The sequence below is a fragment of the Tauraco erythrolophus genome, chromosome 4 (genome assembly GCF_009769465.1).
Source record: "Tauraco erythrolophus isolate bTauEry1 chromosome 4, bTauEry1.pri, whole genome shotgun sequence".
In the NCBI taxonomy this organism is placed as follows: Eukaryota; Metazoa; Chordata; class Aves; order Musophagiformes; family Musophagidae; genus Tauraco; species Tauraco erythrolophus.
In genome coordinates, this window is record NC_141468.1 from 46,520,511 (window position 1) to 46,537,191 (window position 16,681).

Here is a 16,681-nt window from a genome sequence, read left to right on the forward strand (position 1 = left end):
GGTAATCAGAGAGAAACACTTCTCTCGGGGGAGCCGCTTATTCAGGTTGCTCCAGAGACCTTTGATTACACAAGATCCTTTTTGTTTTCTTCCAGAAATGAGTTTAATGCAACTCGACAGAAAAGAGATCTCGTAACAGCCCAGGTAGGTTATACCTCGAAAAGCGGGAGGGAGGAGGAGCCCTCCCTCCTTTTCGGCTCTGGGCCTTTGCTCTCTGCACAAAGGAGCCTCTGTGGGGAGAAGGGCCGCAGCAACGGGAGGGCAGTGAGGAGGAGCAGCCGTCCCCTTCCCGCCTGCCCCCCGCCTGGGCCTGTGGCCTCGTGCCTTCACTGGCTCTCAGCCTGATGGGCCACTGACGCACACCACGGGAAACAAACCCACCACCCCTCTGTCTTTGGTGAGGGCAAACAGAGAACCCTGGAAAGCTGTTCGTGTCTGGTGAGAGGCACAATGGCGGCGCTGCCGGCAAGGGTCCCTACCGGCTGCCGTGCTGTGGCAGCTCCGGCCCAGCCCTGGTTCCCACCGCGCCGCACCGCCCCGGCCCGCCTCTGCCGCAACGCCGCATCTCGGCAGTGTTGTGTTGGAATTTAATAGTAAACGGGGAAATCTCGTTCCCCTGCTGGTCGTTGTCTCAGGCTGCAGAGCCCACGCAAGGGCTGTAACCCTGTGGGAAGCCCGAGGCGGTCCCTCCTCATGGCCTTGAGGGGAGCCTGCAGCCGAACCACGGATGATTTTCTCTGAGTCTTTTCGAAATCTATACGCCCCCTGAGCTGGTCAGAAGGTAGTTGGTGTGGAATGCTGTGCTAAGGTGAATTGAGCCTCTGAGGGAAACGGGCCTTCGGGACTGATGGTGTCCCAGGAAGATCCTCAACAGGAACGTGCTGTCACAGTAAGGACACTCCACCTCCCCGAAGTAATGCAAAGGCCAAAAGCTGCTTTCCTGAGGACAGCTCACACTAACTATGAGGGGGAAAGGAAATGGGTTTTGTACAGGGAGATAAAGGATCCACTCTGGCTAGTAACGGGTCATGGGGACCAGGAATAGCTTTGGTGTGGGGCCTTCCGGGTGGTGATTTGATGAAGTCCATTCTAGATTGATTTTAGACAGATTGGGCTGCTTGGATGCATCCCGCAAAGTATTTCCAGGTGGAAAAGTGAAGTTTTTATGTCAATATACAAGGCATTAGTGAGAATTAACCTAACCTGTTCCTTGCGTAGTGCCGTTCACTTTGAGATCCATTAGTTCAAACTCCAGACATGGAGAATGACTGGCAGCAGGAGGGAAGAAAGAAATTAGCACACAAGCAAAGACTTGAATTTTGCTTCATTGTGCAGCTGAAGGCTGGCATATACGTCTTTGAGGAACACAGAAGGGTAACAGTGTTCTCATAGAACATCAGAGAGGGAATAAATAAAAACCATAGGGAAGAAGAGCTGTTTAAGCAGAAGGGCCAAACTTTCTAAAACAGAAAGATTTAAACTGTCCGTGAATAAATGTAAGAGGGAAATATTTAACTACCCAGCACTTCACCGTGGTAAACTTTCCAAACGAACTAGTGGGGGCAAAAACCCCAGAGTGCTTTTAGCCTGGAATGGGATCAGTTCTTGGAAGGGACAATGCAACGTGACAAGCTGCCATAGCAGAGTGCTGGGTCAGATCCAGGGCTTCCATATAGTCCGATGTTCCCCACTTCCTATACAAGACAGGAAGCAGATCAGGCAGATCCACCGCCTCTCTTGTTTGGGATGAACCAAAACAATTCTGAAGGATCTCAAGGAAGACATGGAATCCATCACAGCTGGAGTGGCCACAGTGGGATGATCAGGGTGCTGCACAGAGCGTGAGTTAGAGGAGAGGATAAAATGAAGAGATACCACATTTTTGAGCTCTCCAACTCTTGGTATTCAACCAAAGTGAAAAGGGCAGGAGTAGTCTCTGTCCCATCACACTTCCTTCCAAATGTAAATTCAAAACTTCTGAAGTGGAGCCCCACTGTTTTTTTGGCACTGGAGGGCACAGAGAGGAGGCCAGCGGTGATCCCACAGCGTAGCTGCATCCTTCCCCATCCCCCCAAAGGCCATGCTTCTCCTCCCCATGTTGCTGGTTGCTGCAGTCGCTGCCTTCCACACTGGCCCAGGCTGCCGATCCCTCCTGGAGTGCCCGCGCCTGTGCCATGTGCTGGCCAAGCTGTAAATTACTCTTCTATATTAAAAGTCCCAACCCAATGTTAGACTGCAAGGCCTCAGGCTCTCATCTCCTCATTTGTAAAGCACAAACACCCTGATTTTGCTTTTATGTTTCTCTGACAGGTTCAAGCTGCCTCTCCTTGGTCGCACCTTCGTGGGGCCTTGACACGGAGTCCGCCAGGAGGTCAGTGCTGTGCTCCTCATCCACAGAAGGAGAGATGGTCCTGGAAATGCTGCCTTCCTACCAGCTCTCCTGTGTTACCATGGGCAGTGGAAGCCCTCCTCATTATGTCCCCTACAAAACCCTGCTCTATCTCATTTTCTTGTTTTATCCATGTTAAATCATGAAAAATTCTCTTAAAATTGTGCTTTCAAAATAACGCTTTACAACCAGATCTGATCAGCTAACTAAATCAATCCTTTGATTTTTTTTTAGTTCCATCACAATTTTTCTTTTCTTCCACTTTTTATGGTCTTGGCAGAGGATATAAGTATGTCTTAGAGGTGTGTAACTGGTCATGCGAAGGGACAGGGGTGCTCAGGCAATGAGCACGCAGCTGCTGCTGGAGGTTTGGAAGCATTGTACAAACATATAAAGCAGGTCTAAGTTACAGAAGTTATTTTGCAGAAAAGTCATTGTATGCAATGGAACTTTGGTATTCTTCTTGGAAAATACATATGCCTGGATAGTTGCTTTCTGTTGTGTTTTTCCATGTAAATGAATATATGTAAGTTTACAAATCACCATTTTAACAACAAAGAAGTTTTCCACATTAGTGTGCTTCTAGAAACAGTATTTTCTGCTTTGTTGGTATTTTCAGAGTATCTGTGTATATTTGAAAAGCAATTCTTAAATGGAAGAAAATCAAAACTAGGATGGAAAGGAGTTTTAACAGTGAAGGCTGATGTTCTTAATAATTGGCAACTTCTCTGTCACTAGCAGGTTTACCACGGTTTCTTTGGGAGTGAAAGGGCTTGTTTATTTCATTTACTTCCCACTTTTTGCAATGCTTTTTTAATCTTGGTCACAAGATTGTGAGCATTTTTATCTAGGGGTTTAATCCTCCTCAAAGAAGGAAAGCAACTATCTAAAACCTGATGAAATTTTTCTTTGGGACTATCTTCCTTCTCCACTTTTGGGGAACTACAATTTAGGCCCACCTCAGCGAATGGTTAGTGAGGTCTTAGCTCCCAAACAGTCTGTAAAACCCTTTAATGAAACTGCTTTTGGAAAAAGAATTGCTAATTATAACATAAACCAAGCCATTCCCATGGAATCTTAAGTCTTTTGACTCCAGTCACCTCTTAAGTAGAAATAACCCTTTGAACAACTTTTTTTTTTAGCATAGAGGGAAAGTTATTTATAATTGGTTTTGACTCTGTAAATTATATATTCTGGACTGCTCACAAGCTGAATATACCTCTTCCTGTAATGTTTAGGAGGGAGGGGCTGAACATACGTATAAATTGTGCTGAATTTAGTCAATTAGAATAATCTGTGTCCTGTGTATTTCGAGATCAGCAGGACTGGGATTTGGTTTCTTTACATGGGAACTTGACCTTTTGTTTGCTGGGAGGAGGCTGACCTTTTGCTCCTTTGTTAGTTTACAAGTCTCATACCAAACCAGAGAAAACCTTGCTTCTCTTTTAACCAAGGAACACAAAAGATAAAATTAAGTAAATGTTAAAAACTAGAAGTTGTTGTTGGTTAATTTTCTCAGCTAATATAGCTGCTTGTGATTTGACAATAAACATATTTAATGTTAATGTTAATCTCAGCCTGTTTGAAAATACTGTATCTACTCAAGGGCTGCTGTGCTTGCTTACAGGTTCATGTCCTCAGGAATGCCTTAATGGAGCAGCCTGCACAGAAACAGGTGACTGTGACTGTCAGCTATTTCAGGCTCGAGGAAGCAGGTGTCAAATTGGTAAGTTTTGGGCTAAAGGAGTCAAATTTCAGCTTCAAGTGAGATTTAAGGAGCAGATTTTTAAAGCAATACTGTTAATAGCGTTTTTGTGATTCCTCTGTAGTAGGACTGTCATTCCACTAGAGGCTAAGAGGATTAAAATTATATGCGTTAGGGACATATATATGGAGAGCAACATCAGGAACGCCTACATTTTAGCGCTTGGGCTGTAATGATACACAGATACTGTGACAGATAGACCACTGTCTAGTACATGTGCAGCTAGCCAGCTTTTTTACAGTTAGCTGAACAACCAGAAAGTCACTGCATTTTTCTAAAAAACAGTGACTTACTGCAAATAAAATTATCGACTATTGCAGTGCACTGGTTCTGGAATTTGCTCTGTGTGAGGATCAACAAGAATTGTCTTCCAGGACCCGCAGTAGATCTAAATGCCTTGCCTCTACTTATAATTGAAATGTCTCCACTGAAGCGAATTAAAAATTCACAATGATTGCATGTGACTAAAACTGAAGCCTAAAGATTAAATAAAATGTGCCAACTTTATTTAAAGTTGAAGAAATGAGGTTATCTTTTGTCCTTGCTATGTATTTCCTTTATAAGCTCTTATTTCCTTTCTGAGGTCTTAGTTTTGCAGATGCCTGTGACATCTTTCAATTTTTGATTACTATGCATGTTGTAAACTCCGTGTGTTCTCTCCAGTACCTAACACTGGTAAGGACCGAGATGGGATTTGCAAATCGTGGGGACAGTATCACTTTGAAACATTTGATGGCATCTACTACTATTTCCCAGGAAATTGCTCCTATATTTTTGCAAAAGACTGCAGTACTCCAGAACCCCAGTACACTGTTTGGGTAAGTATGTGAGCATATGCTCGGAATAACACACTGAGTATACCTGTATTACAGGACTTATTTTTCATCATAAGTAAAATAAGTAGAGAGACAATAAGTGGTTCAAACTGTTGCATTGCTTACTTAAATATAAAACTATGCTGCTGGAAAATGTCTAAGCCTATGTGCAGTAATTCAAAACACTGATGAAATGATAATCAACAGAGTCAGTATATTAAAAATAGTGTTTCTTACTCCTCCTATCCCGAAAAGGATCTCTGATCTCTCCTTTGTGGGAACAAAAGTGAGTCTTAAAGCAGACCTTGGAAACTTCAACAAACTTTAGCTGTCAGACTGTGTAAAAAAAAAAAAAAAAGAATTGCTGAGTAAAGTGCCAACAGCTATCACCTGCATGATAGCTGGGCACCCGAGTGTACTGGGCCCTGATTCACAGTCATCAGCACGCTACGGAAAGCTGCCTCCCTGGCCCATGGAAAACTCTGTCCCCTCTGGGGATTTGTGTTCTAATTTTGGATTACCTCTACGTCATGCGGAGAAGATTAACAGCTCAAAAGCCTTCATCTTGACCTATGTATAGAAGGCACTCTTTTTAGTAATTTCCTCAAATTACTAAGTATTCATAGTTAATGACTTTGGGTCAGGGGGAGTTCAAACCTATACCCTCTTTGAAGGAAGATGCCCTATTTATAAGGCTGTTGGTTACTTTGGGGAGCTCATTATGTTACTTTTTACACAGTGGTTGGGATTTGGTGCTGATTGGGCAGGGGAGAGGGGACAAGAGGAGTCCCAATTCTGAGCCTTGGTGGTCACAGTGCTCGCAGGGACAAAGGCAGACCTAGATGACGATTTCTGCTCCCAGGACTAGTTTTCATTTAGAAACACATGACCTCCTCTCTTCCCGGACAACAGCATCTAGTGAAGATAAATCTGCCATTAAAATTGCCATTTCTGTTCACTCAGGTTATAGACAGATGCTGTTACATCTGCCTTCCCTGATTTCGTTCTAATCCTTTGGATTCTGTGTGCAGCTATGATCTTTTAGGAGTGTTCAGAAAATGCTGTAGCAAAGCCCAAGATTATATTAAAATCTAGAATCAATATTTCAGTGCTCTGGAAAGAGAGACATTACCATTCAATTGCTGGAACAAATGTCATGTTTTGCTAAAAACTGGAAATGTTTACTCAGAAAAGTTGTAAGAAACGTTGAAGGACTGCAGTCGCTACAGACTGGGCAATGGAGAGCCAAGAATCTTGCCAAATCTCCACATTATGGTCCTTCTGGCTTTAAAAATCCACCTCTCTAGAGGAGAAGAAAACACAACATTTAGTTTGATTTTCCTTGATTGTGTTTCTGTCTTGGGCCAGATTTACATAGAAACCATCTGTCAATGCTAGTAACATTTAAGATGTCTTTAATTATGATTATCTTTATACATGTGAGAACTCTATTGCTTTTCCTGGTTTGGTTTATTTCACTCAAAGAAACAGTAACTGTTTTTTACTTCCAGGATTAAGTATCAGTTTAGGAAGATTAATTTGAGTATGTGTTAGCACTGTGTGTGTTTACCAGCAGATCTTTTCTACAAAAATGATAACTCTAGTTACTTTTACAGCCTCTGTTACTACGTTGGCAGACTGTTTCCCAATTACTAATCTATTTAGCTTTACAGCACTGTCAAATAAACTGGTAATGCAACTCTCATCCTTCTCAGAGAATGGTGACACACACGGTCATAGGGCTCATATTTGAGCTATATAAACTCTGTCTACATTTTGATTTAGGTAATGGTAGGTATCCAAGATTTACAACATGTTCCTCTGTCTCCTCAGTGGTGTCTAAAATCAGCTCACAGGCTTTTGAAGCATCCCACAGGTTTGAGTGGCTCAGCACCACTGACATTAACGAAAGCGGTTGAAGTTTTGCTCAAGCCCTTGGAGTAGGTATTTGCTTCAAACTCACTTAGATTATGTGAATGTAATTCAAAACTGTGCGGTAATTAATAGGTTAGAGCATATACACAGAAAGTTTGACACCTCTATCCCTATCATCAGTCAGAGTAAATCTGAACCCACAGTTTTCAAGTCAAAGAGTCATACAATCCCCTCTGCCATGGGCAGGGACATTTTCCACCACATCAAGCCACTCAAAGCCCCGTCCAGCCTGGCCTTGAGCAATTCCAGGGATGAGGCATCCACAACTTCTCTGGGCAGCCCGTTCCAGTGCCTCATCACCCTCAGAGTGAGGAATTTCTTCCTTGTCTTTAATAGAAATCTACTCTCTTTCAGTTTAAAGCCATTGCCCCTTGTCCTATCACTATATACCCTTGTAAAAAGTCCCTCTCCAGCTTTCCTGTAGTCCCCCTTTAAGTACTGGAAGGCTGCTATAAGATCACCCGGGAGCCTTCTCTTCTCCAGGCTGAACAGCCCCAACTCTCTCAGCCTGACTTCATAGCAGAGGGGCTCCAGCCCTCGGATCATCTTTGTGGCCCTCCTCTGGACCCGCTCCAACAGCTCTATGTTCTTTTACATTGGGGGCCCCAGAGCTGAATGCGGTGCTGCAGGTAGAGTCTCACCAGAGCAGAGTAGAGGGGCAGAATTTCCTCCCTCGACCTGCTGGCCATGCTTCTTTTGGTGCAGCCCAGGATACGGTTGGCTTTGTGGGCTGCCAGCGCACATTGCTGGCCATGTTGAGCTTCTCATCAACCGAGTCATCAAGCTTCTCATCAGCCTCAAGTCCTTCTCCTCAGGGCTGCTCTCAATCCATTCTCCACCCATCCTGTGTTTGTGTTTGGAATTGCCCTGACCCATGTGCAGGACTTTTGCACTTGGCCTTGTTGAATTTCATGAGGTTTGCACAGGCCCACCTCTCCAGCCTGTCAAGGTCCCTCTGGACAGCATCCCTTCCCTCCAGCGTGTCCACAACACCACACAGCTTGGTGTCATCTGCAAACTCACTGAGGGTACACTCGATCCCACTGTCACTGTCACTGACAAAGATGTTAAACAGCGCCAGTCCCAATACTGGCCACTGAGGAATGCTACTCGTCACTGGTCTTGAGAGCATGCTCTGGCCATCGAAAGCTGTGTGGTCTCTGGGGACAAGGACCTTCCTGCAGGAGTTGTGCTCTGCCATGCCAAAGGCTGGGAATGCAAAGGAATTCTGACTTCGGGGGTAGCCTCCTTTTTGTCGAACTATAAAAAGGAAGAGTGCTGCCTTATCATGCCTGTTCCAGGGTCTGATTACACATTTTTGTTGTGAGATCTACTTCACTGCCATAAAACTGTAGACATGCCGAGATAGGAGTTGCATGGTTTCCATTTCTGGAAGCATGCATCCGAGGCCTGCTTAACACCTCTCTCTAGTAGTGGGCAGTCATGGAAGTCACACATTGCCAATATCTGAGAGATAGTTTTGCAAATCTCTGTCTGGCTGACTGAAACTTGTTCTTCAATTGCCGTGTTCAAACTAGAGAAGCTGATAAGCGATTCAAACCAATACCCTGGCTCCTATGCTATACATGTGTAGTGGGGAGAGGCAGAGTTCAGAGAAGCCTGTTCTTCTCTCTCAGCAGGGCTGGAAAGCCGGTGTGAAACGGGTTTTAACAGATCCACATAAGTTGGATGCCTGCAGTAATCTGTGGGAGCACTCCAAAATCTCAACAAATCCTGAGTGGTTCAGGAAGGCATGTTGCAGTTCAGCTGGTGCCAGCCTCAGCTGGCACGAAGAATGCTGGTATTATGCTGAGGTTTTGTATTGTTTGTAGTCCTTTCTAGATCAGACCTCTAGAAACAGAGCGACAGGGTTGTCTCGTCAGTGCAAATAACAAGCTCCTATGTTGGCAGTTATAAGCTAGCTCCCTACAGTGTCTCTGACATTCATCTACATAAAATACCTGAGTATTTCATTGGGTATTTAAACCACTGTCTGGTGATGCTTTGTGCTTTTAAGCAGTTGCTGTATTTCTCAGTAGTATTGGGTAGTGTGAACTTCTAGTTTTGCATGTCTTTGTGACTTTTTTAGATTCTAAGTATTTATTTGTGAAGTTCTTTCAGTGATTGATGCATAGAAATGTAAAATATCATGTATGAGTTTATGAAAAATTGCATGAAATTATTGAGAACAAACATTTATTCTTATTTTGTGTGTGTTATTTCCTCCTCTAAGGTTCATAACAGTCCTCACTGTCACAGTTCGGTGTATACTTGTCAGAGGTCCATCAGCTTGTTCTTTTCAAACCAAGAAGAAATAACTATTTCAGGACATGAAGTAAGAAAAGATGGAATCAGGTAAGTGTTCTAATGGTAGGTTTTAACAGTGTGGAGTTTGGGAAACTGACACTTTTTACACCAGCTAGAGAAAATAATTTGATATATATCTTTATATTGCTGTTCTGTCTGGAGGCTGATAGGGCTCTGCTGTGAGCAGATGTAATGTTGCTGATGTTATACCTGAGTGAGGATAGCATACACTCCCTGCATGAACCTTGTGTTCAACTTCTCAGCTGTAACTTAACGATTACCCATCCCTACTTTGTATAGACGTGGACATCAGACAGTTCTAGCTAATCCTTGGTGCATCCTGACACCATTTTGAACAAGGCAGTCATTAGTTATTCTTCGTAACTATACTTAATGTAAGACTTAATCTTCTTCTAGACAAGTCTGAATTTGTTGAATCAAAGATCTTAAGTCCCCTTTGCCTCTTTGGGGCATAAACTCCACAGAACACCTCTGAGGTGTATCAAACCCCCCCATTTTACCAGTTTTTTTGTTAATAAATAAAAAGATGAGTGCAAGGCTATCATAAATGTGTTTTACTGGTTGATAAAGTACAGAAAATTTCAAAGAGTTGTTAAGGTGTTCTTGCCATCCACTTTGATGTAATGCTTTAGCCGTTAGCATCTGGGACTGATAGCTACAATGATACCATTCATCCCAACAGAAGGAGCTTTGGAAGATTAGGATTAGATCCATGCTGCAATATTATTGTCCAGTGGTCTTTGGCGAAAGGAAGAAGATATACAGCATTTTGGTCTATAGCATTTTCTGTACTGTAAGTTCCTCCATTTGCAGACGTCTAACCCAGTGATGACCCTGTGTCTGAAGGGCCGCTGGTGGTTGTAGTGTCACACAGTGCAACACAGCATACTCATGAAGTCACATATTCCTCAACGTGCCCGTGCTAGGCTTTGAAGATGAAAGATTTGAAAACGAAGATTCATTATTCTTTCAGGCCTATAAGGTGTACACAGCAGAAAAGCATTCATTTTTGATAGTTGATGTAGAGAAGAGAAGACAGCAAAAACATGATAAAGAATTGAGTGGAAGTGACTGTATAAAACTGTGGAAAAGGGCTTAGTGAGCTAGAAGGTGATGTTTTATGTGGTATTTTTCTAGCACTAACCTCATCTCATCTAAGATCTTTGAAGCAAACTGTTTATTTTTCCAGATTAATGTTGCCTCAGACAGTTGGAAATGCTTTCCTTGAGAGACTGGCTGACTATATTCTGGTGAAGACTACCTTTGGTTTTTCTCTTGCTTGGGATGGAAACTCTGGTATTTATATTAAGCTGACAGAAGATCATAAGGGAAAACCTTGTGGCCTCTGTGGAAATTTTAATGGCAATAAATATGATGATCTGATACTGCAAAATAGTAAGTAAATAGCTTAGAAATACACCCTTGTCTTATGTAAACAGCTTCTGTTAATACTGTAAAAAGGCAGAGTCCTCTTTCAGCTATTTCAGTAGAAAACAGAGTATCTGCTCTACGCTGCTTCATTATAAAAAATGCTGATGGAAAAGGCCCTGGTTCAAGAAGGTATTTTTATGTATATTTAAACCTTTTCTTTCTCAGCAAAGCACTTGGGGTATGTTTATCTTAGCTGATGAAAATGCCTTCAAATAATAAATAAATAAACAAATGCTTGTGGTTTTCTCTGTGTTTAAAGATGGAAGGAGGAGAGAAGAGCCAAAATATGAATATTTGGAAAAAGCACCATCTTGAGTCATTCGTTTATATGAGCATCATAAAAATGCTACTTGAAATATGTAAATTTCAAAGCTGTTGCCAGGAAGTTCCTTGTATCTCTTTGCTGGTATGGTGTACTATGGGCCTCTGACTACCCTGTAGGAGGAGGAGCTGCCCAAAGCTGTGTCTGAGGCAGAGATAACTTGCTAAGCTGGTAGAATATTCTGCAGACTATGTGGGGACTACTCTGTAGGGACTTTTGTCCTACTTGCAGCTAATGTGGAAAGAAAAAAAAAGAACAAGCTTGAGAATAAGAAGAATATTTCTCACAGCCTCTGATAAAACAAAGATAGGATTGTTTTACTGTTGCCGTTAATTGCTGAAAGAGTCTAGTCCCATGGCCCTGCATATCCTTAAGTCACAAAAGTTATATCACTGTAACTTTTTTCCTGTCCTCTGTTTTCCCCCATTTTTAAATGGTTGATAGTGAAGCTTTTTGACTTTCTCAGTGAAGGAAAGACACAGTGTACCTATCTTTGTATATTTTTTTCTTTAAAAATCTGCCCAATATAAATTTCTCATATCTCTCTTGTCATGAGAGCAGTAACTTCCTGTTTCACACACTAATTTGTTTTAACTTCATGCACACCAGGTTATAGTATCTTTAATAACTAAACTGGTAATCTGTAATAATGGAGAATAATGGAGATTGGAGGAGATCATGAATTCATATGATCTCTAAAAAATAGTAATTTTACTGTAAATGTATTATCTGTTATAAAATACTTCCAGCTTTTAGTTTTCTTCACTTCCAGAGCTACATTTCTTCACCGTCATAATTTCTTCTAGTATTTTTCTTTATCAGAAATGATAGTAGTATTGTAGCATACAATTGAGAGCACTATGAACCATATTAACCTTGAACAAGTTGTATAACATGGTGCCTTGACTCCGTGAAAATACAAAGCACCAAGTTCTGATATCTTCACAAGAATAGACTGCTAATTCAAATTACTTCTAAGCCACAACATTTTTCTGAGTGTTTCCAAATCTTATAAACCATTTGAGATGATGATTTATCTCTCCCATCTAAACTACTTCCCCCAGTAGTGTAAGGGAAGCTCTTACATCTATCCTGAGTCTTCCAGATCCTGAATGCTCTCTATTTGCCCCAAATAAATAAGTAGCTGAGAGGCATGTAATACTCCGTTTCAAGCACAGTTTAAAAACAAACTCCTTTTCTGTTTCCTTATCTTCATCTTTAATGGCATCTTTGTATTGCATTAATACACAAGACTCTGTGTATAGAACTGTTTCAAGGACAGCGGTTTTATTCTGTGGCATTTTTTGAGGACTTGGAAATATTTTTCAAGCCATGTCGAAATGTAAATAAAATATTTTTAATGTTTTTGCAGAAGCAGAGTTATGTTAACAGGTTTACTTCTAGATCAAAACTCAGCTTTTTATGCTTGGGAAGGGTTTTCTGTGTGAAGAACTATTCTGTCAGAGAGGGAGAAATGTCTTAAGTCTTCCTGGCTCTTAAGTAAAACAGACTAGTGGTTAGGACCTTATCTTTGTTTATTTGTGGAGATCCAAGAACAAATATCTGATTAGTATGCTTTGGGTTTTTCCATGTTGCAGAGTGTCAAACTTTGTACATCTTGTGCTAGAAGAAGTTAGATTAAGTCTTGGATAGTACAACTCTGTGAAAAAAACTGTAGCTGATTCATTTCAATACTCTATCTCCTAACCATGCATAGATATAGGTAACTGTAGCATAGATGACAGTTACTAAAGGCAATATGCCTTTTTAACATACTTAAGAACACCGAGAAACTGTAATATTTAGTTCTTGCTGCAAAAATATAGAAATTTTGTGTCTGTTTCTTTACTGCCAGCCTTCTTGTATGTTCATGTATCTTCCCCAGCCTGTTGCCATGACTTCCAGTCATGTATCTTGTTCATTAATTCTCCCGTGCTCATGCTGTGAGATGAGCTGGGCAGGTAGTGGTGTGTTTGTTGTAGGGCTTTTTTTGCAGCAAGGAAAAAAGAAGGGAGACAGCAGTGCTAACTGACCTTTGTGAAACACTATGAAAGCCTTAAATTGTTTTAAATAAATTTATTTTTCTTAAGTATTCAATGCATTATGCTTGTCCTTATTTGTTTATTTGTTACAAAATTGTCAGTGATTGCACTTAAACCCGCAACCAACCCCTTGTTATATATATTTTTAATATTATCATGTAAATGTAGTATAAAATGCTACCTGAAATTAAAGAAGAAAAAGAACATTTTTCTACACCACCCATACTCTGAACATATCTGTAACCAAGGTAACAAATACATTGAAAAACTACCAGAAATTTCCAAGCTGTCTTTTGTGTTTTTGTTGACAATTTTATTTTCCTGGTTGCTCTTCCAATGTTTTCATGCAGCAGGTGAATATACAGAAGACATTGCTGAATTTGCAAATAGCTGGGCTGTGCAAACCTCAGATGATGTAGCATGCGTACCTACTGCCTCAGATTTTCCCAGTCCTTGCTCAGCTGATGCCGAATCCACTGAGGTAAATTAATCGTGTGTTTTATATATATACACATTCTTAATCTTCACTGCCTAGTGATAGTACAAGAATATAACAATATACACCATGTTGGAAAAAGCCTTAAATGCTTTGAGGCTTTAAGAAAGGAAAGATTTAGATCAGGACTGTTGCTAGGGAATGTCTGAAGATCTTCACATGTTTAGCTTAAAAGTACAAAGGCTCAGATAGGATGTGCCAAGAGGCACAAGTCTGCTGGCAGAGCTCTTCATTGCCATATTAAACATGGGTTCAGTTTCCAGTCCTGGCATCTTATACCTCATTATTTTGTAAGTTATGAAATACTGCAGAAGTAACATGCTCAGCTCCTGCATTGACACAAAATGCTTTTTTTTTTTTGTCATTTCACACTCTTTTATCCCAGCTAGTTTAGGAGCAGCATGCAATCAAACCATCCTAGGCACAAATTTTAGGAAGAAAAATAAAGGAGACATAATAATAAATTGAGACTTTAAGATTTTAATGGGGATATAAAGGACCATAGATTAGGGAAACAAAGCTAAAAAGAATTATGTTTGCTCAAAAAGTGTTTGCTAACCATCATTTACTGATTCTCCTTAATGCGCAGGACATATTCTTCAAGTGCCAAATATTACTACAGTTTCCTTTTCTCAGCTGTCATGAAAGCATAGATCCGTATTCTTATATTTCTGGCTGTATGAATGATCTTTGCAGGTAAGACTGGAGTTCTTGTGTATTTATTTTTGATGCATAAAATAAATGCTCACTATTTTGTTTGAGACCAGAACTGAGCAGCGTTGAGGGAAATTAGGAGGAACCAAGTTTAAAGGGAAAGAGATGGGGTTTCTCAGAGAGTGATTTAATGTGGAGATAAAGGGAACAGAACCAGCTTGCCAAGGGATAGTTTGATTGCTAAAGGTTTACATGTATTCAAGGAAATAGTAGACAAATATAGGGAAGAGAAATCCATGGAGAATCACTAATGACAAAAGATTTGCTTCTAATCACAGAAAACCCGAAACCTCTATCCAGAGGTCCTGAATCAAAAATACATGGAGATGAAAGTAGGGGGAAATATAAACGATACTGGAGGAGCTGGGCCATTTGTCTGACACAGTTGGATTGTCTTTATGAACAGCCACTATGGTTCATATTAATAGAATTTTTCAAAATTGTTCTATTTATGTAAATTCAGAGTTGTCAAAAGAAATTAAACTCTCACTGGCTTTGGTGGGAGTTACACCTCCTCAGCTGCTGGCTTTATATGCAACCTGGTATTTTTCCCTTAGCTCTCCAGGCTCCTATTTAGTTCTTGTCTTGTCGTTCAGATTAAACTGATACACCAGAGTGTAACTGAATAGATAATTGAGCAGTGTACCACTTCTTTTTTAGTAAGGTTTTTAAATTAAGAATTGATTGTCATAAATAGCAAGATTTTTACCAGATATTATTATGGCCTTCTCAGAGTATGGTCAATTTAATCAAAAACATACAGAAAGGATCACAAGACTAAAAGTAAGAATCACTCAGTATAATACATTACAACTCGTTAGTTCATTTTTGATGAATTTTTAATTTTCTGCTTCACCATAAAATCAAGATGGAAGAATTTGTGTTTGTAGGCAAATCTCCAAAGTGTGCTTCCTGAAGTTTATGATCTGTGCATTGATTTTGCTCAAAGAAGAGATTAATTGCCTCTGTATGGTCTCAGGAGTTTATTGTGACTTTTTCATAGCAAAAGAAAAATAAAAAACCAAAAATTTTTAAATATGATATTTAATCAGTGTCATGGTGTTAAGATGGATTTGATTTTTGTCAACGTGCATATGTGTGTTGATGTGAATTGTGTGAACGCTAAAAACCTTGAAAGAAGTTTCTGTGTCTCAAGCTCATTAATTTAGGCTTATTTTGTTTATAAAAGAGACCTCTCTTCTTGTGGCTTAGCGTCAGTTTATGAAGTTCTTTGTGGGGCCATAGTATACGCCAAGTATTCTTTCTATTAAGACCCATTTAATTGGATTAGATAAGGAGAGATGGAGGTACGCTGATGACTGTAACAAAGAGTATAGTGGTGTTTGATTTGATAACAGATGTATTGAAAGCAGAATACAAACACGATATAATACATTCTTAAGACCGTTAATTTTGGAAGCATGATCTTGTTTGCTGAAAGACAAACTCAGCTGATCTGTCACAGTCATGCTTATAACAGAAATGTTGTGTTACGACTAGTTCATTTTGGCATCAAGTCCTCCACAGTGAGTGACAGGAGGATAGGAGTTGTTGGACTTTCACAATAACAAAAGTCTGGTGGTATCTTGCCTTATGTAACTTACATCTGAATAAAATTTGAACTTACCTAGACACTGATGAATGTCTCTTTACTTGATCCTGGCAAAAGCACACTGTACAGCTTCTTCTGTATAGACTAAGGCACAGATAATGTCTTTGCCCAAGGTCACATTGTAAATCCCTGAGCTTGTCTACAGTATTCAGTTGGATAATGCTTCTGGCGCTGAGCACTTCAGCACAAGGTGAGGAGTCCACCAACAGGGTTCTTCTCACCTAAGTTCAAGGACTGACAGGCAATTGGAAGCTTGAACTTGTTACTTAGGCCAGAATGTCTTTTGTTAGTGTAGATCAGAGTTCCCACGTCACGTAGGAGGGAGAGGGCCTGAGACGTGGACCTTGAGACTGTTGAGTTGTCCATTGTCTTCAAGGCAAGATACTTTTTCTTTTTCACCATAAGCAGCATTTATCTTTTTTTTTGTAATAAATTTGTGGTTCTGTTCATTGAGGTGATACTAAAATTAACTAACTTTTTGTGAATCAAATGATAAAAATACAACAGTGTATTCAGTATAGCTTGTTCCTTTTCATTGTATTTTCACTGTATGCCATTATGACTGAGTGGTGTCAGCTATGTGTGAAGTACCCTGTGCAGTGTCCCATGGCAGAGATTTGTAGATGGGATTTGAGTTCTTTGATTACTCTCTTGTTTTATCGTTTCAGAGTGGATGATGATGAAACATACTGCAGGGCGGTGACAGAGTACGCTAGAGCATGTTCTCATGCTGGGTCCCCGGTGCGGGACTGGAGGGATGACTTTCCCGCCTGTAGTAAGACTCTTTAATAAAGCATACTATGTGACCTTTGAGATACCCCATGTATTCCTT

At 40.6% G+C, this 16,681-nt stretch overlaps 1 protein-coding gene across 1 annotated transcript in view; it reads left to right on the forward strand.

Annotated features, from left to right (window-relative positions):
• The window catches only part of OTOGL (otogelin like), a 93,979-nt gene that overhangs the window by 2,121 nt on the left and 75,177 nt on the right, over positions 1–16,681 (forward strand). The window contains exons 3-11 of the mRNA XM_086610725.1: positions 96–144; positions 2,311–2,371; positions 4,017–4,115; positions 4,818–4,972; positions 9,138–9,259; positions 10,422–10,627; positions 13,378–13,508; positions 14,113–14,219; positions 16,518–16,624. Coding sequence (XP_086466851.1) covers positions 96–144; positions 2,311–2,371; positions 4,017–4,115; positions 4,818–4,972; positions 9,138–9,259; positions 10,422–10,627; positions 13,378–13,508; positions 14,113–14,219; positions 16,518–16,624 — 1,037 coding nt within the window. The remainder of the gene's footprint in view (positions 1–95; positions 145–2,310; positions 2,372–4,016; positions 4,116–4,817; positions 4,973–9,137; positions 9,260–10,421; positions 10,628–13,377; positions 13,509–14,112; positions 14,220–16,517; positions 16,625–16,681) is intronic.